Below are 27,872 nucleotides of genomic sequence, written 5' to 3' on the forward strand. Positions count from 1 at the left end.
AGCTTCACTACTTTCTTATGGATGTTATTTTGCCTTTAGTTTGCTTATACAACCAAGGCAGAACTTTGTGATGACTTAAAACGCTTTCGTTTTCAGTTTTTGGGGTCATTTTTAGTGATTGAAGCTCAATATGAGTTCCTGGAACTGCTGTAGGACGTGCCTCAGCACCGCATCTTTAAGCCCAATATTTTTACAAACAGAACACAGTGAGCATTATACAAATGTTATATTAATTGCTACAGGTGTCAAGGTAAGTTAAACACAGTCTAAAATGTTCATATACTTACATATCAGGTATTTTTTGATATCAATAAGTACCAGAAAACATTTCAAGATGAACATAAAATATTGTTATTATTTCTAACTTTAACCATAGAGAAAAAAATACATAGAGTGCTCACTCCATAGGTACATCAGTTTTAGTACCAAAAAGACTATTAGCATCTAGCATCGAGTAGCGGAACTATCAGTACTGCTACATCTATTGTCAAGTAGTAGTACTGATAGTTCCGCTACTCGATGCTAGATGTAGACACTGAAATTAATAGTCTGAACTGATGTATGGAGTGAGCACTCTTGTCTTACTATATTTCTCTATGCTTTAACGTATTTTGCTATGTTTTACAGTCATAAATATTTTTGTTATGATGTAGTATGCATTATTGATCTATTAACATATTCAAAATCAGAATCAGATCATTTAAGTATTTGCTTTATATTAGAAACTTCAACGATGATTGTTTTATTTATTTGTAAAATTAATTCTGAAATATTATAACTCTGTTTTAGGTTGAGCTTAATGACTGTTTACCTCAAGAAGTGTGCCACACCTGCATTTCATTCATAAACGAAACAATGAAATTCCGTAAAAAATGTGAACTCACCCAAATAACACTCCGAAACAGACTTAACGATAACTCTTACAACATAAAACAAGAATTTAACAAACCAGATACAATAACTATAGATATTTCAGAATATGTAGATGATGATTTTAAAGACTATGATGACAATATTACCTTAAATACACTACAATATACAGAAGAAAAAACTTTAGATAATAAGCGTACAGAAAAATTTGATGATGTAAAAAATATACAAACTGAAAACAAAGTACTAGAGACCACAGATACTAAAGTTATTTTAGAAAAAGTTAAAAAAGAAGTAAAAAAGAGGAGGGTTAAGAAGAAAGAGATGAACGGAGAGAAGGTGAAAGAAGAAATAGAATGTGAATATTGTCATAAGATCTTAACATCAAAACTGTCGATTAGGAATCATTATAAAATACATACTGGTTTTGATGTGGTTTGTGAGGTATGTAATATTATTTAGTAAACTTCTGCATGAAACTATTGTTAAATAAAAAAAACCGGCCAAGTGCGAGTCGAACTCGCGCACCAAGGGTTCCGTACCATTACGCAAAAAACGGCAAAAGAAAATACTGGTGTCAAGTAGCAGTACTGATAGTTCCACTACTTGATGTTAGATGTCGACTAATGCTTTCACTGGTCGACTACGAAATAACTCGCGTTTTTGTAAGAAAACTGATGTATGGACCACTCTTTCGTTACTTATATTCCTCTATGGTAATGTTAGCGAAAATTCATATTTATAATAGAATAAAAGGCTTTTTTATTTTATTTTATTTTAATGTTGCTCTACAGTGGACACATGTTTTGTCTCATTTCCTTTGTTTCTATGCCGATACAATATTTGTTATTAGAAGCGCTGGTGGCCTAGCGTGCGACTTGCAATCCGGAGGTCGCGGGTTCGAACCCCTGCTCGTACCAATGAGTTTTTCGGAACTTATGTACGAAATACCATTTTATATTTACCAGTCACTTTTCGGTGAAGGAAAACATCGTGAGGAAATCGGACTAATCCCAATACGGGCCTAGTTTATCCTCTGGGTTGGAAGGTCAGATGGCAGTCGCTTTCGTAAAAACTAGTGCCAACGCCAATTACTGGGATTAGTTGCCAAGCGGACCCCAGGCTCCCATGAGCCGTGCCAAAATTTCATTTCATTTCGTTTATTTTATTGCATTCCATGGTATTTACAGGTACAGATGGTATTTAAATTAAATTGAACAGCATGGACCCTGAACAGGGTATGGCAAGTTAACCTTAATAGCAAAATACTTAAAATTACCTTACAAAACATATTATGTATTGCTTAATATCTAGTTAGTTTCATCACAGTAAATACTTATTAATATTTTGGCAGCGGGGTTTGGTATGCGTACTGTTTGCGCCACGTATTAAATACTTAACCTATGAATTCTGACCTCCTTGTCGGGTTTTCAATATAGACGGCAAGGCGATAATAAAAAGAGAAAAAAATGTCACATGTCACATCAATACATGTAAAATAAAACTCGATTCGATATATTGTGTGTTGAAGAAAATGAAACCAAAGGGATCCCTATAATTAAGTATACATACAACAAAATAAAGTGCCGCCGAATCAGTGGAGACTGGAGACTCTATAAGGAGGAAAACGCAGAACCAGTGCATGTAAGTTTTTCCGCATCCCCATTTTTTGGTCCTTCGAACCGGATTCCAAATTTACCTTTAAAAATATTACATAATAACCTTGTTGCTCACTGAATCGCGTAGGTACAAAATATAATTTCGGATTTCCTTTCGGTTTCTTAATTTTCAAAAAAATGTTCCCGTCATAATTCTATTTCAAAGTACGGTCAGTAAACTAATTTATTTTTATTGTCTGTTATTTTTATTTCATATTTCATTTACGCGTAGCGTGTGGGATTATTCATCACGCTACCTTATAAATGCGTTACAAATAATTTTCGTATTTTGTAACTGTCATATTGTGACATAATTTTCACGGAACATTTTTGCACACCATATTCGTTAAGTATATAATTTCAGTGTATTTTAAGTTACTAAATACACTCTACTAAACTGAAAGCTACGGGTAAATTATTTCTAAAAGCCTCAGTTTTTCATAAACTGTAATTAACCTATTGCGAAGGTTACACTTGTATTAAGGTATTATACAAGCGTAACGTTCGTATTTACTTCATTTTCCTTCGACTTGCATTAAGGTATTATACAAGTTGAATATAATTTATAATTATTTGTGCATCTTAGCACAAATTGTTCATATTTTTTCGTGCTGTCATAGTAATAACTAGGTAACCATGGCAACGCGACTTAAGCTCGCGGAAGCAAAACGTGCTCAATGTTTCATGCGTTTACAAAATATTTATGACATGATTCCAAAGTTAAGCAGTGACAAGAAGGCTTTCTCGCAGTTCATCGCGCAAGCTCGATTGGTCGATCAACTGAGAAAAGAATTTATAGAGTTGATGGATGAAGTCAATCTTCTGAACTTGGAGTTGGACCCGGAGTACATCGTCAACTACAACGCAATGAATGCGTTTGAAGATCTCTACTGCGTAATCAAATGTCAAATTTCAAAAATTGATGCACCTGCTCCGAGCCCTTCGACATCCAGGGATTCGAGCCATTCATGTAAGGACGACTCCATTAAAATCCCTCGGATTGAACTTCCTTCTTTCGATGGAGATATTCAAAACTTCCCATTCTTCTATGAAACATTTAAGCGTGTCATACATGAGAATAAAAAACTTACGGATTCTGAGCGTGTTCATTATTTGTTTAGTCATTTGACAGGAAAGGCAAAGTCGATCTGTGCGGGAGTTATACCTGCCGCAGAAAATTACAACACAGTTTGGGAAGCATTGATCGCGAAATATGATGATAAACGCGCATTAGCTACGTCATATTTAAACCAGCTGTTTTCGATGAAACCTGTCAACATCAACGGTCCTTCGGCATCTAATTTAGAAAAAATAATTGATTCGTTTGCTGCTACTATTTCAGCAATAAGACAACTCAAGCTCGAAAACTTAAGTGACTTTATTTTCATTCACCTGGGTCTTAAGTTATTAGATTCAGATACCACAAAGAATTTCGAGATGTCTATTCGGAATTCTTCTACAATGCCTACATATGGCGAATTCATTTGTTTCGTTAGGGAACAAGTGAAGATTTTATATCGGACATCGCAACGAACGCCAACTAAGGCTGAAACTGCCAACACTAGCAGCGTGCGAGCTCCCCTCCCTCGCACGCCCCAAGCGTATGTTAGCACGCAAGGGCATGACAACGGAAGTTCATGTGCTATGTGCAAGAGTAATGATCACTCGCAACTTTATAATTGCAATAATTTCATGAAACTCACGCCTAACGAAAAATTTAATTTCGTTAAGGAAACTCACGCGTGCACTAATTGTCTGAACACGCATCATACTGCATCGAAATGTTCCTCGAAGAAAACTTGTCGTAAATGTAAAGGCAAACATCATACAACGTTACACTTCGAAAACTCAAAACCTGCAATGAATAATAACGAGTCCAAGTCTTCATCTAAGGATGATAGTGAAGCTAGCACAAGTTCATCCGTAAAGGACAACGGTGCCTCGGTATGTACTCATTCGGCATCGGGACAGACTACTTCACCCTTGACGGAAATTCTCGCCACTGCTCAGGTACTCGCTAGTGGGCGTAACGGCAAGGACAAGGTTTTGAGATGTCTACTGGATCCAGGATCACAGAAACATTACGTTACATTGAAGTGCTGCAAGAATTTAGGTCTTCCTGTACACAGCAGCCCAGTGACGTCAATAAATGGATTAGGTGGAACAACGATAACACAACCCATCCGAGGAACTGTCAACTTGACATTTAGGTCAAGATATGATCCTAAACATCAATATACTATCGAAGCGCTTGTTTTAGATGAGATCACGCCTGATTTACCGACCTGTCATATTGATCAATCTGCAACTGATCTGTTTGATAATTTACATCTAGCAGATGACTCTTGGGCGATTCCAGGTGAAATTGATGTACTTCTTGGTGTTAAGTTATTCACCAAATTGTTAATGTCAGATAAAATTGAAAACGAGCCTGGTTTGCCTGACGCTTTAGAAACTACACTGGGGTACATCATACTAGGCGATGCTCCCGCAGTTAACGCTTCCTACTCAGCAGCTGGGTATTTTACTTCGGTTGATGTCGGAAATTTAATGCAAAAATTCTGGGAAATTGAAGATTTGGATGGAGGAGTGATTCATAGTCCAGACGAGAAAAAAGCTGAAGATATTTTCAAGAATACAATCAATCGTTTGGAAGACGGACGTTATGAAGTAGCACTTCCGTTTAAATTGGACCCAAGCAATTTAGGCGATTCTTACAAGACTGCTGAACGCAGATTTTTAGCGCTTGAAAGAAAATTCGTCAAGCAACCTGAATTAAAACCAACTTATGATGAAGTTATCCGTGAACATATTGATAAAAAATATTTATCTGAGGTTCCAAATGATAAGTCAAATGATGCTTATCACATACCCCACCACGCAATTGTCAAAATTGACAGAATAACCACAAAGGTTAGAATTGTGCTGGACGCTAGTGCACAGACCACAAGCGGTTTATCGTTAAATGACATACTTCACGCAGGACCAAGTCTTCAAGCTGACTTGTTCTGCATTCTCCTAAACTTACGATTGTTTGGTATTGCTATCACGTCTGATGTACGTCAAATGTATCTGTGTATTGACGTACGGGGGGAGGATCGTCCTTATCAGCGTATACTTTATAGGTTTAATCCTGAAGAAACTATAAAGGTATTTCAGTATAATAGGGTAGCCTTCGGTCTACGTAGCAGTCCTTTTCTGGCACTGCGAACTGTTAAACAGTTAGTAGCTGATGAAGGTGATAAATACCCACTCGCAAAGGAAATTGCATCTCGTGATATTTATATGGATGATGTAGCCAGTTGCGTTATTGATGAAGACCAAGCTATGCAAGCGACTAAACAACTGCTGGATTTGTTCTTGAAAGGTGGATTCCAACTGGCAAAGTGGTCGTCAAATTCTGCAGCTGTTCTGAAAGAAATACCGAAAGGACTACATTTATCCCAAAGTGTCACCTTCGACGATGATACAACGTTGAAGATTTTAGGTCTGCGTTGGTATCCTGGTGAAGATGTATTCAAGTTCCAGGTTAGTCCCGACGATCGACCGTGTAGTAAAAGAAACATTCTTTCATCGGTAGCTCGACTATTCGATGTTCTGGGCCTAGTTGCCCCTGTAATTGTGTTCGCTAAGCTTCTAATAAAGGAGTTATGGCTTTTGAAAATTGATTGGGACGAATTGCCGCCTGATCATATTGTACGCCAATGGCAACAGTTCCAAGGTGAACTACCGCTACTATCTAACATTAGCATTCCCAGACATATTGGTGTCATTGAAAACTGTTCATTAACTATAGTCGGCTTTTCAGATGCTAGTGAAAGAGCTTATGGTGGAGTGGTTTATGCCTACGTCACTTTTCCTAATGATGACCGAGGTGTCATTAATTTAATTTGCGCTAAATCTAAGATAGCGCCCGTGAAGGTTGTCAGCCTAGCAAGACTGGAATTATGCGCAGCATTGCTATTGTCACAACTTATAAAAAGGGTGGTTGATACCTACTCAACCAGATACCCAATCGACTCTGTGTTGGCCTTCTCCGATTCAACAGTGACACTCTGTTGGATTCATTCGTCGCCTCATCGATGGCAAACTTTTGTGGCCAATCGAATTACCAAGATTCAAGATAACTTATCAAGCGATCATTTTTATCATATTAAGGGAACAGAAAATCCAAGCGACTGCCTGTCTAGAGGCTTAACTCCAGCTCAACTGGTGATCCATCCTCTATGGCTATCAGGCCCTCCATGGATGAAACTCCCGAAAAACGAATGGCCGATTCAGGCGTTTATACCAGACGAAGTCAACGTTCCTGAAGAAAAAACGGTTTCTTTAGTGACTTGTGACAATTCGAACGACAACTTAATTTATGATTTGTCTAAACGGTTCTCGTCATGGGTTAAATATGTACGCACAGTTGCCTATATCTTAAAATTTATAAAACGATTACCTAAAGGCCCTATTAGTGCTGATGACTTAACAGCAGCCGAATTAGAAATCGTACGAGCTCTACAAAGAGTTTATTTCAGTCAACATATTTTAGATATGACCCTGAAAAAAGGGTTTACAAAAGCTTTAGCAAGCCTGAAGCCATTTATTCAAGATGGAATCCTTCGCGTCGGAGGACGTCTCAGTAATTCTGATGAAGATTACGATTATAAACATCCTTTGTTATTGCCACGTCGTGATCACATCATTAACCTACTGGTCGATTATTATCATCGACACCATTTACATGCAGGACCTGAAACTCTTATATCTATTATACGACATCGATTCTGGATCATAGCAGCTCGATGTATTATTCGTCATCGCATTCATTTATGCAATTACTGCTTCCGGACCAAGCCAAAGGCTAACTCCCCAATGATGGCAGATTTACCAGCGTGCAGGGTAAATCAAGTTGAGAAAGCCTTTATACATACTGGCTGTGATTACGCTGGTCCGTTGTATTGTACACCTGTTCGACGAAGAGGCGTGAAGAGTCAAAAGGTTTATTTGTGCTTATTCACATGTCTCACAACGCGAGCAATTCATTTAGAACTTGCAACTGACTTAAGTACAGCAAGCTTTATGTCAGCATTTAAGCGGTTTTTATCCAGACGTGGTCCTGTAAAATATATGTACAGCGATAACGGAACCAACTTCCAGGGAGCCAATACATATTTGCAAGAACTTCATAATTTCCTTGCGAATGAGTATCGAGACGCTTGGGAAACTGAACTATCAGCCAATAAAATAATTTGGCGATTTATTCCCCCCAGTGCTCCACATTTTGGAGGATGTTGGGAAAGTAACGTTAAATGCGTCAAATCACATTTGTTTCGTACGATAGGTTTACCTTGTCTTAAATCTTGTCATTTCAGGAATTAATGACAATTCTATGTGAAATTGAGGCTTTATTAAATTCTAGACCGCTATCCGTGTTAAGCTCTGATCCAGCTGAACCTTCCGCATTGACGCCAGCTCATTTTCTTAATGTTACTCCATTGAAATATCTTCCAGCTGCGTCTGTTGCGGAGGTAACATCTGATCATCTTTTGCAAAGATATCAATTATTAGATCGCTTAACGCAATCATTTTGGAAGAGGTGGCGCGATGAGTATTTGCACACGTTGCAAACCAGACAAAAATGGAATACTCCTTCTCAGCCTATTAAGGAAGGAACTGTTGTAGTCATCCTTCAAGATAATGTTATGCCTCTACATTGGCCGTTAGGTCTTATAACTCAACTCTTTCCAGGCAAGGACGGTATTGCCAGAGTTGCTTTGGTTAAAACAAAATCAGGCACACTTAAAAGACCTTTGGTCAAATTATGTCCTTTGCCTTCTCAATAATATAATTTCATATTTCTATTAGTATTTAGTTATCTCTCTCAAGTTATGGAGGCTTCATATGTTTATGTCAATTTAGTTTTCTCTGAGCAATAAGGATGCTATTATGTAGTAAATGATTTATTTTTAAATAACTTTTTGAAAGCTATTCCTTTCAAGGCCGGGGGAATGTTTGCGCCACGTATTAAATACTTAACCTATGAATTCTGACCTCCTTGTCGGGTTTTCAATATAGACGGCAAGGCGATAATAAAAAGAGAAAAAAATGTCACATGTCACATCAATACATGTAAAATAAAACTCGATTCGATATATTGTGTGTTGAAGAAAATGAAACCAAAGGGATCCCTATAATTAAGTATACATACAACAAAATAAAGTGCCGCCGAATCAGTGGAGACTGGAGACTCTATAAGGAGGAAAACGCAGAACCAGTGCATGTAAGTTTTTCCGCATCCCCATCCATCCAAGGACCAAAAAATGGGGATGCGGAAAAACTTACATGCACTGGTTCTGCGTTTTCCTCCTTATAGAGTCTCCAGTCTCCACTGATTCGGCGGCACTTTATTTTGTTGTATGTATACTTAATTATAGGGATCCCTTTGGTTTCATTTTCTTCAACACACAATATATCGAATCGAGTTTTATTTTACATGTATTGATGTGACATGTGACATTTTTTCTCTTTTTTTTATCGCCTTGCCGTCTATATTGAAAACCCGACAAGGAGGTCAGAATTCATAGGTTAAGTATTTAATACGTGGCGCAAACATTCCCCCGGCCTTGAAAGGAATAGCTTTCAAAAAGTTATTTAAAAATAAATCATTTACTACATAATAGCATCCTTATTGCTCAGAGAAAACTAAATTGACATAAACATATGAAGCCTCCATAACTTGAGAGAGATAACTAAATACTAATAGAAATATGAAATTATATTATTGAGAAGGCAAAGGACATAATTTGACCAAAGGTCTTTTAAGTGTGCCTGATTTTGTTTTAACCAAAGCAACTCTGGCAATACCGTCCTTGCCTGGAAAGAGTTGAGTTATAAGACCTAACGGCCAATGTAGAGGCATAACATTATCTTGAAGGATGACTACAACAGTTCCTTCCTTAATAGGCTGAGAAGGAGTATTCCATTTTTGTCTGGTTTGCAACGTGTGCAAATACTCATCGCGCCACCTCTTCCAAAATGATTGCGTTAAGCGATCTAATAATTGATATCTTTGCAAAAGATGATCAGATGTTACCTCCGCAACAGACGCAGCTGGAAGATATTTCAATGGAGTAACATTAAGAAAATGAGCTGGCGTCAATGCGGAAGGTTCAGCTGGATCAGAGCTTAACACGGATAGCGGTCTAGAATTTAATAAAGCCTCAATTTCACATAGAATTGTCATTAATTCCTGAAATGACAAGATTTAAGACAAGGTAAACCTATCGTACGAAACAAATGTGATTTGACGCATTTAACGTTACTTTCCCAACATCCTCCAAAATGTGGAGCACTGGGGGGAATAAATCGCCAAATTATTTTATTGGCTGATAGTTCAGTTTCCCAAGCGTCTCGATACTCATTCGCAAGGAAATTATGAAGTTCTTGCAAATATGTATTGGCTCCCTGGAAGTTGGTTCCGTTATCGCTGTACATATATTTTACAGGACCACGTCTGGATAAAAACCGCTTAAATGCTGACATAAAGCTTGCTGTACTTAAGTCAGTTGCAAGTTCTAAATGAATTGCTCGCGTTGTGAGACATGTGAATAAGCACAAATAAACCTTTTGACTCTTCACGCCTCTTCGTCGAACAGGTGTACAATACAACGGACCAGCGTAATCACAGCCAGTATGTATAAAGGCTTTCTCAACTTGATTTACCCTGCACGCTGGTGAATCTGCCATCATTGGGGAGTTAGCCTTTGGCTTGGTCCGGAAGCAGTAATTGCATAAATGAATGCGATGACGAATAATACATCGAGCTGCTATGATCCAGAATCGATGTCGTATAATAGATATAAGAGTTTCAGGTCCTGCATGTAAATGGTGTCGATGATAATAATCGACCAGTAGGTTAATGATGTGATCACGACGTGGCAATAACAAAGGATGTTTATAATCGTAATCTTCATCAGAATTACTGAGACGTCCTCCGACGCGAAGGATTCCATCTTGAATAAATGGCTTCAGGCTTGCTAAAGCTTTTGTAAACCCTTTTTTCAGGGTCATATCTAAAATATGTTGACTGAAATAAACTCTTTGTAGAGCTCGTACGATTTCTAATTCGGCTGCTGTTAAGTCATCAGCACTAATAGGGCCTTTAGGTAATCGTTTTATAAATTTTAAGATATAGGCAACTGTGCGTACATATTTAACCCATGACGAGAACCGTTTAGACAAATCATAAATTAAGTTGTCGTTCGAATTGTCACAAGTCACTAAAGAAACCGTTTTTTCTTCAGGAACGTTGACTTCGTCTGGTATAAACGCCTGAATCGGCCATTCGTTTTTCGGGAGTTTCATCCATGGAGGGCCTGATAGCCATAGAGGATGGATCACCAGTTGAGCTGGAGTTAAGCCTCTAGACAGGCAGTCGCTTGGATTTTCTGTTCCCTTAATATGATAAAAATGATCGCTTGATAAGTTATCTTGGATCTTGGTAATTCGATTGGCCACAAAAGTTTGCCATCGATGAGGCGACGAATGAATCCAACAAAGTGTCACTGTTGAATCGGAGAAGGCCAACACAGAGTCGATTGGGTATCTGGTTGAGTAGGTATCAACCACCCTTTTTATAAGTTGTGACAATAGCAATGCTGCGCATAATTCCAGTCTTGCTAGGCTGACAACCTTCACGGGCGCTATCTTAGATTTAGCGCAAATTAAATTAATGACACCTCGGTCATCATTAGGAAAAGTGACGTAGGCATAAACCACTCCACCATAAGCTCTTTCACTAGCATCTGAAAAGCCGACTATAGTTAATGAACAGTTTTCAATGACACCAATATGTCTGGGAATGCTAATGTTAGATAGTAGCGGTAGTTCACCTTGGAACTGTTGCCATTGGCGTACAATATGATCAGGCGGCAATTCGTCCCAATCAATTTTCAAAAGCCATAACTCCTTTATTAGAAGCTTAGCGAACACAATTACAGGGGCAACTAGGCCCAGAACATCGAATAGTCGAGCTACCGATGAAAGAATGTTTCTTTTACTACACGGTCGATCGTCGGGACTAACCTGGAACTTGAATACATCTTCACCAGGATACCAACGCAGACCTAAAATCTTCAACGTTGTATCATCGTCGAAGGTGACACTTTGGGATAAATGTAGTCCTTTCGGTATTTCTTTCAGAACAGCTGCAGAATTTGACGACCACTTTGCCAGTTGGAATCCACCTTTCAAGAACAAATCCAGCAGTTGTTTAGTCGCTTGCATAGCTTGGTCTTCATCAATAACGCAACTGGCTACATCATCCATATAAATATCACGAGATGCAATTTCCTTTGCGAGTGGGTATTTATCACCTTCATCAGCTACTAACTGTTTAACAGTTCGCAGTGCCAGAAAAGGACTGCTACGTAGACCGAAGGCTACCCTATTATACTGAAATACCTTTATAGTTTCTTCAGGATTAAACCTATAAAGTATACGCTGATAAGGACGATCCTCCCCCCGTACGTCAATACACAGATACATTTGACGTACATCAGACGTGATAGCAATACCAAACAATCGTAAGTTTAGGAGAATGCAGAACAAGTCAGCTTGAAGACTTGGTCCTGCGTGAAGTATGTCATTTAACGATAAACCGCTTGTGGTCTGTGCACTAGCGTCCAGCACAATTCTAACCTTTGTGGTTATTCTGTCAATTTTGACAATTGCGTGGTGGGGTATGTGATAAGCATCATTTGACTTATCATTTGGAACCTCAGATAAATATTTTTTATCAATATGTTCACGGATAACTTCATCATAAGTTGGTTTTAATTCAGGTTGCTTGACGAATTTTCTTTCAAGCGCTAAAAATCTGCGTTCAGCAGTCTTGTAAGAATCGCCTAAATTGCTTGGGTCCAATTTAAACGGAAGTGCTACTTCATAACGTCCGTCTTCCAAACGATTGATTGTATTCTTGAAAATATCTTCAGCTTTTTTCTCGTCTGGACTATGAATCACTCCTCCATCCAAATCTTCAATTTCCCAGAATTTTTGCATTAAATTTCCGACATCAACCGAAGTAAAATACCCAGCTGCTGAGTAGGAAGCGTTAACTGCGGGAGCATCGCCTAGTATGATGTACCCCAGTGTAGTTTCTAAAGCGTCAGGCAAACCAGGCTCGTTTTCAATTTTATCTGACATTAACAATTTGGTGAATAACTTAACACCAAGAAGTACATCAATTTCACCTGGAATCGCCCAAGAGTCATCTGCTAGATGTAAATTATCAAACAGATCAGTTGCAGATTGATCAATATGACAGGTCGGTAAATCAGGCGTGATCTCATCTAAAACAAGCGCTTCGATAGTATATTGATGTTTAGGATCATATCTTGACCTAAATGTCAAGTTGACAGTTCCTCGGATGGGTTGTGTTATCGTTGTTCCACCTAATCCATTTATTGACGTCACTGGGCTGCTGTGTACAGGAAGACCTAAATTCTTGCAGCACTTCAATGTAACGTAATGTTTCTGTGATCCTGGATCCAGTAGACATCTCAAAACCTTGTCCTTGCCGTTACGCCCACTAGCGAGTACCTGAGCAGTGGCGAGAATTTCCGTCAAGGGTGAAGTAGTCTGTCCCGATGCCGAATGAGTACATACCGAGGCACCGTTGTCCTTTACGGATGAACTTGTGCTAGCTTCACTATCATCCTTAGATGAAGACTTGGACTCGTTATTATTCATTGCAGGTTTTGAGTTTTCGAAGTGTAACGTTGTATGATGTTTGCCTTTACATTTACGACAAGTTTTCTTCGAGGAACATTTCGATGCAGTATGATGCGTGTTCAGACAATTAGTGCACGCGTGAGTTTCCTTAACGAAATTAAATTTTTCGTTAGGCGTGAGTTTCATGAAATTATTGCAATTATAAAGTTGCGAGTGATCATTACTCTTGCACATAGCACATGAACTTCCGTTGTCATGCCCTTGCGTGCTAACATACGCTTGGGGCGTGCGAGGGAGGGGAGCTCGCACGCTGCTAGTGTTGGCAGTTTCAGCCTTAGTTGGCGTTCGTTGCGATGTCCGATATAAAATCTTCACTTGTTCCCTAACGAAACAAATGAATTCGCCATATGTAGGCATTGTAGAAGAATTCCGAATAGACATCTCGAAATTCTTTGTGGTATCTGAATCTAATAACTTAAGACCCAGGTGAATGAAAATAAAGTCACTTAAGTTTTCGAGCTTGAGTTGTCTTATTGCTGAAATAGTAGCAGCAAACGAATCAATTATTTTTTCTAAATTAGATGCCGAAGGACCGTTGATGTTGACAGGTTTCATCGAAAACAGCTGGTTTAAATATGACGTAGCTAATGCGCGTTTATCATCATATTTCGCGATCAATGCTTCCCAAACTGTGTTGTAATTTTCTGCGGCAGGTATAACTCCCGCACAGATCGACTTTGCCTTTCCTGTCAAATGACTAAACAAATAATGAACACGCTCAGAATCCGTAAGTTTTTTATTCTCATGTATGACACGCTTAAATGTTTCATAGAAGAATGGGAAGTTTTGAATATCTCCATCGAAAGAAGGAAGTTCAATCCGAGGGATTTTAATGGAGTCGTCCTTACATGAATGGCTCGAATCCCTGGATGTCGAAGGGCTCGGAGCAGGTCCAAGATGTTGGGATTATTGTAAATAAAAGTGAATCATTCAGGATCCCCAAAATATTGCTGATTGTTTTAATAATTATTTTATTAGCGTAGTTCGCGATAATGTTTCTACTGTTTCTACAGACGATATCGATATAACGAATAGAACTTCTACTATTTATCTTAATCCAGTAAGCGCATATGAACTCAACAAGCTAGTCAAGTCACTAAAAAACTCGAAGTCGGTAGGGCATGATGGAGTTAGAACGGATATAATCAAAATGTGTATGCATATTCTTGAAAAACCTCTTCTACATGCAATAAATCTCTCTTTACTGCAAGGTGTTTTTCCAGATGCTTTAAAGCAATCGGTGGTAAAGCCCCTTCATAAGAAAGGACCTAAGACGGATATAGAAAACTACAGGCCAGTTACATTGATATCTGTGTTCGCAAAAATCTATGAGAAAGTGATGTTTAGCAGATTATTAAACTTTTTAGAACGCTATGATATAATTACAGAGGAGCAGCATGGTTTTCGCAAATCGAGATGTACTACATTGGCGACATTTAAACTTGTAAAACATGTATTAGATGCAATCGATAATAAGATTCCTGTAACAGTTTTGTTTTTAGACATGAGCAAAGCTTTCGATTTTGTTTGTCATAAACGCATGGCGATTAAACTATACAGATACGGTATACGTGGGCCTGCTCTTGATTGGATTAAGACATACCTCAGTGACAGAAATCAATATGTCGAGACCCTAAAATATTGCCAAAAATCTAAAACTCTAAATTCTTACAAGTCATCTTTAATGTATAATAATTATGGAGTACCGCAAGGCAGTATTTTGGGACCTCTGCTATTCTTATTATACATAAATGATTTGCCAAAATGCTTGCCCAGTCATGATTGTCTACTGTACGCAGATGATACATCTATTATTGTAAAATGTAAAAATGTATCAACTTATAACGATGACTTAAATACAGCGCTGATAAGCACTGTAGAATGGTTAAAACGAAATAACTTAAAAGTAAATGTAAATAAGTCTACTTATATCCAGTTCAGTACAGCAAGAGGCAACATACAGAAACTGCATATAACTCTAGATAACGAGCCTGTAAAAGAAGTGCAAAATACAAGGTTTTTAGGCATAATGATTGACAGCCACTGTAATTGGACGGAACATGCTGCTAATGTACGATCCAAACTAAATAGTTTTATTTTTGCACTTAGACGAATTAGCCAAACTGTTTCGACCCAAGCAGCGCTACTTGCTTATAATGGCTACGTAAATACTCTCTTACGATATGGACTTGTAGTTTGGGGAAACTGTATTGACAAAGACGCAATATTTATAACACAGAAGCGTTGTATAAGAGCCATATTTGCCATACACTATATGGGCTCATGTCGTACTCATTTTATAAAAAACAACATACTCACTTTTCCTAGCATGTACATTTTCGAAGTGTGTGTTTTTGTACACAAGTATAAATACTTGTTTGTGGAGTTTCAAACAATGGGTCCACGCGCGACAAGAACACAATATAAGTTTACTTTACATAAACCTTCTGTTAATTTGGCACTTTCCTCAAGAAACTCGTATATTATGTGTATTCGTATTTATAATAAATTACCTGACATTTTTAAGAATAATAATTTGAATATATTTAAATCACAAGTCCGTGCTTGGCTAATACAGAGATGTTTTTATAGTGTTAATGAATTTTTAAATAATGATTTAATGGGATTTGACTATGTATGACTTCGACTTTAAGATAACATAGGAAATATTTGTTTGTACACCTGTAAAGGTAGAGTCTTGGTGAGTCCATGAAATATTGTTACAATAGTAATTACCGGCAATGTAACCCATTTCTCACAAACAATAAAGATTATGATTATGATTATGATTATGAATACATAGTTGCTGATTATGATTATGATAAGATTCCGGAAAAATAATTAATCTATATTAACACTACTCAAAAACTAAACTAACAAAAATTACAATATTAACTAGTAGTAGTAGGGAGCGATATAAAATCGAGCTCGACCTGTGATAATAAAGGTACGAGACAACTCAACGAGTTGACGTCTAACTCAGAACTACGAGGGGTGTTCAAAATATTCTCGGTATGAGAATGAAAACAAACAAGTACGAAAAGTTTGATATTTTTATTTTTCAATATACTCCCCCCCTATGTTCATACACTTAAAAGATCGATCAATTATTTTTTTTAATCCCTCGTAAAAATATTTTTTATCTTTCGTGTAAAAATGCTCCTCCACTGCCGCCTTCAATGCTTCATCGTCAGAAAATTTATTTCCACGCAGATCCTTTTTAAGATTGGGGAGCAAAAAGAAGTCGCTGAGGGCTAAGTCCGGACTATACGGTGGGTGAGTAACAGTTTTAAACCCACATTCAACAATAGCTGCCTTGGCAATATGAGCAGTATGGACGGGGGCGTTGTCATGCAGAAGCAGAATACCTTTGGTTAACTTTCCTCGCCTCTTTTCTTTAATTACATCCTTTAATTGACGTAGAATGTTAGCGTAGTACTGTCCTGTGATATTTACACCTTTTTCTTTATAATCGATTAGTAATACTCCTTCACAATCCCAAAATATCGTGGCCATGACCTTGCCAGCTGAAGGGATGACCTTGAACTTCTTGGGATGAGCTGAACCCTTAATGTGCCACTGCATGGACTCTTGTTTACTCTCTGGGTCATAATGATGAACCCAGGTTTCATCTCCAGTAACTATTCTTTGCAGCACCTCATCAGGATTTTCACCGCACAGGTCAATAAAATCGGAACAACAAGCTACACGCATGTCTTTTTGAAGCCGAGTCAGCATTCGCGGAACCCATCTTGCACTTACTTTTGACATATTAAGATGGTCATGTATAATATCATGTACGGTACCAATAGAGAGATTGGTTACTTGTGCTATAGATTTTACCTTCACTCGACCATCTTCCAATATAAGTTTTTCCACTTTATCAATATTTTCTTGTGAAGTAGCTACTACAGGCCGGCCAGGTCTAGGGTCATCTTCAATACTCTCCCTTCCGCGTTTAAACTCGCTTGACCACTTTTGAATGGTAGATAAAGAAGGAGCAGACTCACGGTAAACACAATCCATTTCCTCTTTTATGGTTTTTTGATTTTTACCCTGTTTTGTCAAGAATTTTATCACGCATCGATGTTCTAATTTAGTTAACATTGTCAATTCGCACATGATGTTCATGTTTGTTCAGCAATTGCAGAAAAACAAAAGACCATCTCGGTTCGAATTATACTTTTTTTTAATGTCAATGAATAAACCTTAGCGGCCAGTAACGAAAGAAATTTTAGAAGAGGTCGTAAGATATCAATACCGAGAATATTTTGAACGTCCCTCGTATCTTCTGACTCCCCGCGATTCCGATGACCATAACTTTGCAGGTAAGCATCAGGCTCATCGGGATAGCGGTACATGACCGATAAAGGTTTGCGCATGCCGGGTCCTAGCGTTTCTCACGCTGGCTACAAATTAGTTTATTACTTAAGTTAACAATAGTTATTCGGACACCGACAAAGAAATAAAACAAAAATGGACAAACAAAGAGTCAGTGCCGACAAGGAAAAGGAAATGCATTTTACAATACTTTTACAATCTTATTCCTAACGGCAATAAATAAACAAAGTTACCGTTACGAATGCTATGCACATTGCGTATAACGGGAAAAGCTAAAATTTAATTTATTTAATTATTTATTTAATATCATCTAAGCTTGGGCGAATGTAGGACGCAGTCCCTACAATATTATGGAATCTAATTAACACGAATGATAATCAATACGAGTTTAAATGCTATACTTGTTTATATAATGCAATGATGTCAAATATTAATAATCGAATTTAAGCTGTCGTTAGTCATACTAATACTAAGCGATACAATAACTTATCTTATCTTATTGTTTTCGGGGGCCCTTGCGGATACACTTCGACCCATAGGGATCTTTTGTGCAATTACCCCTGTGCAATACAATAACTAATAATGTCAATTCATTTATAATAATAATAGTGTCAATTCATTTATAATAATAATTCATTTAATCATTCCATTACAGTGAGACAAAGTTATTGGTTTTAGTAGAATTAATTCTCAGTCGTATCACTATTGTCAGATGCCATAAATTCTTGATAAGAATAAAATGATTTAGCAATTAACCATGATTTCAGTTTATTTCGAAATATATTATAAGTTTCAACGTCTTTAATAGAATCAGGGATTTTGTTATATATTTTTATCGAGTGGTAAACTATCGACTGGTAGACTTAAATGCCGGGACAACGCGAGGAAGATGATGACAATATTTCTTATTGAAAAATCTGTCTCCCAGCATTGCGGCAAGAAGTTCATAACCCGTCGCCTGCTACTGATGCACTGCCGGGCGAAGCATGGGTACGAGAAGACTGACAAGTGCTCGTACTGCGACTACCGAGCGTCCAACGCGGAGCAAGTCAAGGTATGACCGGGCACCTTGGCCGCTCCAATATATCTGATGGTGTACTGTACAATGAACATATTGTTGGTCAAACCGGGTTCCCTTTGTTTCACATAAAGTTTTAAGTCATAATGTAATGTTTGTCATATTATCATTAGTCATGAAACTGAAACCGTTAACTTTTCGGGATTTCCGTCAGGTTATCCTATATATAGGTTAGGTTAGGTTTGTTTTATGGCAATCCTGAAGTGTTGCGTTTCTGAACCAAATAAATTATGACTAACTAAAATGCGGGCAAACAATACATTATTGGAAAACAATAGAGACCCAGGTATGACACTTTTGGACGGCCGGTCTGGCCTAGTCGGTAGTGACTCTGCCAGTGAAGCAGATAGTCCTGGGCCTGGGTTCGAATCCCGGTAAGGGTATTTATTTGTGTGATGACAGATATTTGTTCCTGAGTCGTGGGTGTTTTCTGTGTATTTATGTGTTTGTATATCGTTCTCTGAGTACCCACAACACAAGCCTTCTTGAGCTTACTGTGGGACTTGGTATCCTATATTATTTATTTGTATCTCCTTCGTGTTCACGGGCCTATAATCCCGGTCTTTTGATAGGCTTGCGTGGGGACACAGATCCAACACGTAGAGGCCCCTTGGAGAGCTTTTATGTCATGTAGAACGCCTGCTGGAACCCATTCACAGGCGCAACAATAGAGACCCATGAACCGGTCTTAGCAGGCATTGGGACTATTGTAGAAAAAGAGGACAGTTTACCGGTCTATGGATTGAAGTTTGGGTGGACTATGAGACTGGGTTATTGCAAAGCCGTACGGACACCTGCCATAACAATGTTAACACGTTATCGAGGCAGGTGGTGACTCGCCGCTGACTAGATGGGCCCCTGAAACTGTCGCCGTAAAGACGACCAGGGGCAACATCGGTGTGAGCGGCTCAGGGGTGTCGAGAGGTGTACACCGCTTTCTACCCAGTGGCTGTAAGTAAACAGCCACTGTGCCAACTCGCGCTTACGCAAATTTCACTTCCACCCCTGGAGCATATAGCTCTAACGACTCCTCTCTGGACGGCCAATGAAGGCAAGCCAGAGCCGAGAGTCCTGCGGGTCCCCTTGGGGTCCACTTCGACCGACGAAGACACGCCGGAGACGGAGACCCTGACCGACTCTCTGGAGCACTCGGGTCCGTGGGGTCGTTACTCCCCAACAGCTCGCCACAAGCTGCCCTGCTTATTTATTTATTATTAAACAATACTTTTTCACATCACCTATCGTATAAAGACGTTTTCTGTTCTAGTATAGATTTTCTGTTCTAGTATGTCCTTTTTCCTTTTTTGCATACCATTCTTTTTAGGCCTAAATACTATTTTTATTTCTTCATAGGTGATGTGAAAAGCAGTATGTGTCACTTGGTAGCAACACGATTTTCACCTAATATGGCGTTGCACTTGAATCCCTTACTACGCTCAAGATTTTTAGAATTCAATTATGGAATCCTCTTTTCCTCTATTCCTAAGCATGTACGCAGATGTTTTATTATTTTTTTAACTTCCAAGTACTTCGTTATGTTTTTAATTTTTAACAAGCAGAAACGTCTGCGATCGATGCTATTAAGCTTAGAATAAATTTAAAAGTGGAAAAAAAGAGTTTATGAGTCTCACCCAAGACAGTAATTTTTCCACTTTTAAATTTACTTCGTTATGGTTCCACAGATTCACGAGAGGCTACACACTGGGGAGAAACCATACGTGTGCGATCAGTGCGGCGCGGGCTTCCACAGAAAGAGCTCCTACCTACAACACATCGCCATTCATTTGCCTGAGAAAACTGTTCAGGTAACATTTCATTTTATGCAGCTCATTTTCTGGATGGAATATCTGTTTTGTATTTTGTAACAACTAAAGCCAGGCCTCTTATATGCTAAAGTTGTAAAACACACGCTTCGGCAAAGTAAATATTTTTGTAACTGTGAATCGAAATCAGCTATGTAGTATTGTTTATTTTACGTTGCATGCTTGTAATTTGTTTTCTTTGTAATGTTATCTAGTTTATTTCGCGTGTTTTCCACAATAACTAATGTTTAAGTAACATATTATAATATAGGAATGTTATCCCACCATGAATCTAGTATTTTAACTGGATCGGGCATGAGGGGTGGGGGGAAATGACCGAACGGGATAGTCTTATGTATTTTTCAGTAGGAGTAGCAGCGATAGCGCTATTATATTATTGTTTGTCCTTGTCGCAGTCTCACATTTTTTTTATTCCCCACCGTAAATTAGTATGGATTATGGTGGGCAACAAATAAATTCGACCAATCATAGTGTCGCATTGCGTATGTTTTCTCCCTCACGGAGGCACGCGTATACCACTTCTATAGGATCCATACAATAGGATCTATCCAACAATACTTGTACGGCATGGCCTTGTAAGTCATCATGACGTTTTGTCATGTACGCGCAGGCGCAGCCGGCGCAGAGCGCAAAGTGGACGCGTTCAGTTTACTTATAGGGTCGTGTTGTACGGTTGCGTCCGTGGCCCACAAATGGTCTCGCCGGAAGACCAGCGCTGACTTTCGGGTTAGCATTATGCTGAGGATTGAAATATACTTTTTGTAATACGTTTGTATGAGATGTAGTTTTAGTTTGCCATGAATAAACGAATTTATTCTTATTCTTATTCTTATTTCACGAAGGTGAGAAAACCATACGCATGCGAGCAGTGCAGCGTCCTTCGCAGCTCGTATCTACGGGCCGATACAGACGGACTGCAACTTGTATGGGAACTGCACGCCGACGTTGCAGTTGGCGTGCAGTTGGCGCAGTTGCCATACAAGTTGCAGTCCGACTGTATCGCCCCTAATACAAAGATCTTCTCACTTTTGTTTTGTATATGATAACAACTGTTTTATTTTATTATGTAAGTAATTCTAACTCTATTTTATTTTCATGTATGTGGCAATAAACAATTCTTATTCTTATTCTTATTCTTATTCTTATTCTCATTCTCATTCTCATTCTCATTCTCATTCTCATTCTCATTCTCATTCTCATTCTTATCCTTATTCTTATTCCCTACAGCACGCCATACACATGAGAAAACTGGCTTTAAAGCTTATTGGCTTAGCAAAAGAAGACAATATTACATCGACAAATGCCGAAGTGTATCGTAATGACAGATGCTACTATTTCCATGCATTATTTTAGTTTCGGTTCGCGTTATCTATCAACGATTGTCATCTTGGCTAGGCCCCCAGGTAACATGATACGGGTGAAAACACCAATCGCACAAATAAATGCCCTAACCGGGATTCGAACCCAGGACCGCGGCTTCACAGGCAGAGTCACCCACTAGGCCAGACTATAGTTCGTTTTTTTTAGCATTAGAAAGAACTTGAAAGAAGGTAAGCGATTTTGACAATCGACAAAATCGAAAATCGAAACTCAGCTATCTGCCTCTTTATCGCTTGAATATGCAAGAGTGGTAGAGAGGTTAGATAACAAAATTTCGTATCTCTCGTTTGCGGTAGACCCTTAGATTGTGACTTATTGTGGAAGTGGCGCCCCCTACGCAGAGTTTCGCGTAATATTCCCTATTATTCTTACAGTGTACGGTTTGCCCGGCGCGCTTCAAATCCGTCACTCTGATGAGGATCCACGCTGCGCGCCATCGAGCCCCGCGATACACTTTCCAGTGTACCCTCTGCGAGAACAGCTTCGCCAGACGGAGGTACGATGTGCAATAACATCTATACATATACAGAAATGGCGGGGTGCCCAAAAGTGAACTCCCCTCCAGCTATCAACAAAGAAAACAGACATTTTAATTCAAGGGATACAACATTTGATAAAAACTCCTGGCATGTAATATAGACGAATTTACCAATATGTCTTTTTCTTCCATTCTCTTCTATCTTGCTTATGGTTATGGTTTAAGAATTTATTTCTCCAAAAGAATATTACATTCACTTACATAGAGAAATACAAACAAACATTCTATACATTATTTACAGAGTGCACGAATAGCATAAAATATATTCTAGGACTAAGCAAAGCAAATAATTTTTTTATTAAGAATGTGGGTATTATAATTGTGAAGTATCAATCGGCAACTGCTTCACTTCAACACTCACTCTTTTCTTTCACATATCCTCTTCACACAATCCATCCATTGTTTTTTGGGTCTACCATCCGCTCTCCGTCCATCAACATATATGTCTGTATTGCATTCATCCCTCCTCATTACAAGCCCATACCATGCTAACCTACTACTCCTCATATTCTACGTTACCGGTGCTACTCTCAAAATTCCCCTTATATACTCATTCTTAATCCGATCCTTTCTCGTCACACCACACATCCATCCCAACATTCCCATATATATTGATACGATACGATACGATACGATACGATCATTTATTGATAAAAATATTTTTACATGTCAAGTCTTAATACTAGGTACTTAAAATATACTTATCACTTACTTAGTTTGGTTAACTAACCAGTAAAGTTGCCATAAGTTATAAAAATCAATTTAATGTCACATACATATTTATATTGCTTAGTCTGGCACTCGAAAATAAGCGTCCAACGAGTAGTAGGCCTCAGCCACTAGTTTATTTTTAAACGAGCAGTAGCTAGTGGTATTTCTTATTTCTTGTGGCAATGCATTGTATATCCTGGGCCCCATCGTGTGCATACATTTTTTTGACTTGGCGAGTCGAGATATATGGTAACATTCCCATATATGGGAATGTTGGGAATTCGTCTATTGAGACGAATTTGTCAATAGGAGTGGCTAACCCAACCACACAAAATAATCCGGTACAGTCCACGTCAAATATATGTTTACGTTTTTCGCGTTATTACAAACGAGTAAGGTGCAAAAGTGTAAAAATATATATGGCGTCGACTGTACCAGGTACCTATTTGTAAATGTTAAAAAATTTATTAATTACTTAGTAATAATTTATTTGAAATAGTACAAAATTTTACCAATAAATATCCGGATCTGAATCAAATTTTTGCATTGGACATACATTGAAACAATTTTTGTAGAGATACGCGAACGCAATATGCGTCACTGAGTTTCAGATTGCAGATTTCAGATCATTTATTCGCTTCGATCAACACGGAAGGGATGCGGCATTCGCACTATTTCCCCTCTGCCTAGGTACAAGATCAACTGATCTAGCGCGGGTAATAAAACTAGTTGCGCTCGGATTTTAAACTAGACCGAGTCCAGACGCGCGAGTGAACACAGTAGCAGAAAAAATGCCTAATTACTCGGTTTTTTGTTGTAAAAAGAGGTCGGGGACATCAAACTTACAAAAAGAAGGTGTTACATTTCACATGTAATATTTTTTTTACATGTCATACGTTTAATTACATTTAAACACAATTATTATATTTTAGTCTCATGTAATTGCTGGATTTATCGATTTTTCTCGCCCAGTACAAATTGCGGATCGGTCGAGCGACAAATCCGACAACGATAAAATTCTTTGACGAAAATGTGTTAGTGTGCGTGTTGTGACACTTGTGACTCGTCCGTACACAAAAACAGATCGAGGTGTGCAAGATTTGTCTGTGTAGGGTGTCATTTTCTATGTATTTGTGTCGTCATTACAGATTAGATTTTGTATGTAAGTGTGTGAGAAGTGCGACTGTGTGCACGTTCCCCCCCGCGAAAAATGGCAGAATGATTTGAATGTCAAGATATCGCTTGGGCCTATCCCTTCCGTGTCGGAAGCCCGTGTTGATCGAAGTTTATTCGTAAATATAACATATTTATAAGTCAACATAATATTAGGGTACACACAGTTCATAATTAATCAATTATTTACATTATGTATTAAGTATATTATCTTAAAATTATTACATTTTACATTCATATATACTATGATTTGTTATAGACCGGTATTTGATGTGTTAGGGTCAACGGGTTGGTCATTTGCAGAAACTCTGAGACAGTGTAACACGCTAGGTCCATTAACATTGCCTTCAGTTTTTTAGAGAATACTGCGTTGCTTTTAGCCTCTTTTATGTTTAGAGGAACATGGTTATATATGCTCGCCCCTGTAACACTGAGCGCTGCACGGGCCTTCGCCAGCCGCCGGTTTGGAGCTATTAGCAGCGGTTGCCTACGTGACGTCCTATTTAGTGTTTGGTAGTTATGTAGGTTCTCGCGTATGTAGTCACAAGCTGTCAGTATATATCAGGGATGTTGCGGATGCAGATTTTTTGACATCCGCGGATGCGGATATTTAGAGGCTCACATCCGCGGATGCGGATGCGGATGTCAAGATTATGTACTCAGAAAACGACAAATATTACATTTTTAGTATTTTTTTATTTAAAAAAACGAAACTTTTAGTATTTGAGCTAGAATATAGGTGCGTTATATTTAATAAACAGTTACTTGGCCGACTTTTCTGGATCTAGACGACTTCGTTATAGGTAAATGACGAAATTACCTAGCACTTACGCCGCCGCTAAGACGTTCCTGTACCGACTTGTTCGACATCCGCATCCGCATAAGCTCCGCATCGATTTTATGCGGATGCGGATGCAGATGCGGATGTTGAAAATAATGCGGAAGTTCCGCGGTTGCGGATGCGGATGCGGATGTTCGCAACATCCCTGGTATATATATACTAGGCAAGGTTAAGATCTTATGATTTTTAAATATTTCTTTCGCCGGATGGTCGAGCGGTTTCCGATCAATGTATGTATGTATGTATGTTCTTTATTTGCTTTCATAAGATAAGATACAAGTATCATGCAAAATTGTATACAATAAAATAAACTTAGCCTAAATCATGCATAACATTCAAAATTAAATTCAGAATAACATAAATTGACAAAAGGCTGATACATGTCCTAACTAACTTAAAGATGTCACATTAAAAAAAAATTATAATAATAACTATATATGTAATTATCTTTTATTAAATGAAGCAAGAGCAACAATTAGTCATACAATTTATCGAGACTGTAAAATGGTCTCGTATCCAAATAGCTTTTAAGATTCTTTGAGAATAGTCGCAGGTCTTCAGATTCTTTAATTTCATCTGGTAGATGGTTAAATACTTTAATTGCTGTATAGTTGATGCTTTTTTGGAACTGAACAAAATTCGACCGTGGTAGTGTTAAATAGAGATTTCGTCTTAACGAGTAACTTTGAGTTTGGTTTACTAATTTGTATGAGCTTTTATTTTTGTAAATATCTCTGGCAACCTGGTAAATGTACATTCCAATGACGGTATTAATACCATGCTTCGTGAATAGAGGTCTATGTGTAGTAGGAAAACATTTTTCTATAATTCTAATGCATTTTTTTGTATTAGTAGTATTTTGTTTACACTAGTACTATTTCCCCACACTTCAATAGCATATGATGCGTAGGGCACGTTTCTGTAATTTAAAGAGTTTCCCAGGTGGCCGACGTGCCCCATAAGTCAATTCCTTGAATTAAGACAGAGTGAAAATATCCAAAGTACGCTTTACGCAGGTTATTGGCAGACAGGGTGGGCGCGAGTCTGGACAGGGCCATAGAGAAATAAGTAAGACAAGAGTGCTCACTCCATACATCAGTTCAGACTATTAATTTCAGTATCTACATCTAGCATCGAGTAGCGGAACTATCAGTACTGCTATTTGACAATAGATGTAGCACCGACCGGAAAGTCTTATCTCAACAGCATAAGACTTTCCGGTCGGTGCTACATCTATTGTCAAGTAGCAGTACTGATAGTTCCGCTACTCGATGCTAGATGCTAATAGTCTTTTTGGTACTAAAACTGATGTATGGAGTGAGCACTCTATGTATTTTTTTCTCTATGACAGGGCGTAGCACGCCGAGGACAGCTTATCGCACATGTGGTCTGAAGTAAACACAAAGACAGCTGGATATAGACAGATTTATTATTTTTAAAAACCTACCCACACCAATAAATATTTGTGAATATACTACATGCTTATCGCACATGTGGTCGACGTGCGCGGCCCACGTCAGCCCGGCGTCGATCATGTACCCTAAGTACCTTGTCGTGTCAACTTGGGGAACTGTGATATCGTTTACTGTTATATTTATTGGATTGTGTGTCTTTTTTAATTGAAAATGAATTATATTAGTTTTATCAACATTTAGTAACATACCATTTGCCTTAAACCACTCGGCCATTTGATGCATTACGTGGGCAAGTTTCAATTTTAAGTTGTCAAAATTATCGGCGTTGACTATGATGCAGGTGCCATCGGCGAGCATCACATACTCGGGGTAGGGACAAGCGGTTGTGATATCGTTTACTAAAATCGGAAACAAGTTATTGCCCATCACGGATCCTTGAGGAACAGCAGAACATCCTATCGCTTCCAGAATTGACTTCGTATTGAGCACGTATGTAGATTGCCTTCGATTGCTTAGAAACGAGGCGATGGCGTCATGAAAACTTCCACTGAAGCCGTAGCGGGAGAGTTTGGCTAGAAAGTTGATGAAATAGTAGATTGTTAAGGGATGAAAGGCACTCATTTCTGCCGAGGCAGGCGTGTCTCACTCCGCGTTCGTCGCTTTGCTACAGGTAGCTAAAAGTACATCCGTTCGGCCCCAATTTTGGGGAAAGCCATAAGCCGCGCGTGGCGCAGTCGCCACCTAGCGGCCATATCTGTGCTGATCGTAACAGATGCGTTTTGTTAGAGAGTGAGTCTTCTGTACTTAGTACTATTATTTATTCTGTGGCCGAGGTTAGTCCTAACGCTCATAATATGCTCTAATTATGGGTTATGACATGACTACTGAGTGTTAGGGCTAACATTAGGAAAACATGGTTAGGGCAAGTGATTTTAGGACAAATATTATTAGGGATTGCGTGGGAGACCCAGTTTAAATAATAAATACCCTTTCGATTTTATTAACCGACTTCCAAATCTCAAGAGGAGGAGGTTATCAATTTGGTTGTATGTCTTTTGTTTTTTTTTTTTATGTTTGTAACTCGATATTTCCGTCATTACTGGACCGATTTTGGTTTTTTTTTTGTAAATGTTTATATTTTATTTCAGGAACGTAGCTCGACACGTGCAGCGGATCCACGGGCTGCCTCCGGCCCCCGACACGATTAGCCGGCGTAAGGTAGCCTGACATTAATATAGTCAAGAATAGAATATAATATA

The 27,872-nt window shown here is 38.5% G+C and overlaps 1 protein-coding gene across 1 annotated transcript; it reads left to right on the plus strand.

Annotated features, from left to right (window-relative positions):
* On the plus strand, positions 1-27,872 carry LOC134659605 (zinc finger protein 675-like). Its single transcript, XM_063515282.1, has 6 exons — positions 1-250; positions 790-1,314; positions 18,583-18,708; positions 20,415-20,537; positions 22,310-22,431; positions 27,762-27,872. Exons 1-6 carry the CDS (start codon positions 131-133, stop codon positions 27,838-27,840), a joined length of 1,095 nt encoding a protein of 364 aa, XP_063371352.1. The 5' UTR covers positions 1-130; the 3' UTR covers positions 27,841-27,872.

This window comes from Cydia amplana, chromosome 25 (assembly GCF_948474715.1).
Source record: "Cydia amplana chromosome 25, ilCydAmpl1.1, whole genome shotgun sequence".
In the NCBI taxonomy this organism is placed as follows: Eukaryota; Metazoa; Arthropoda; class Insecta; order Lepidoptera; family Tortricidae; genus Cydia; species Cydia amplana.

Bases quoted from the DNA above. Each gene is read 5' to 3' on its own strand.
- LOC134659605 (XM_063515282.1), top strand. From the start codon at position 131: ATGAGTTCCTGGAACTGCTGTAGGACGTGCCTCAGCACCGCATCTTTA. The intron at 1,315-18,582 runs GTATGTAATATT...TCTGTCTCCCAG, and splicing joins GTTTTGATGTGGTTTGTGAG to CATTGCGGCAAGAAGTTCAT. The intron at 18,709-20,414 runs GTATGACCGGGC...ATGGTTCCACAG, and splicing joins CCAACGCGGAGCAAGTCAAG to ATTCACGAGAGGCTACACAC.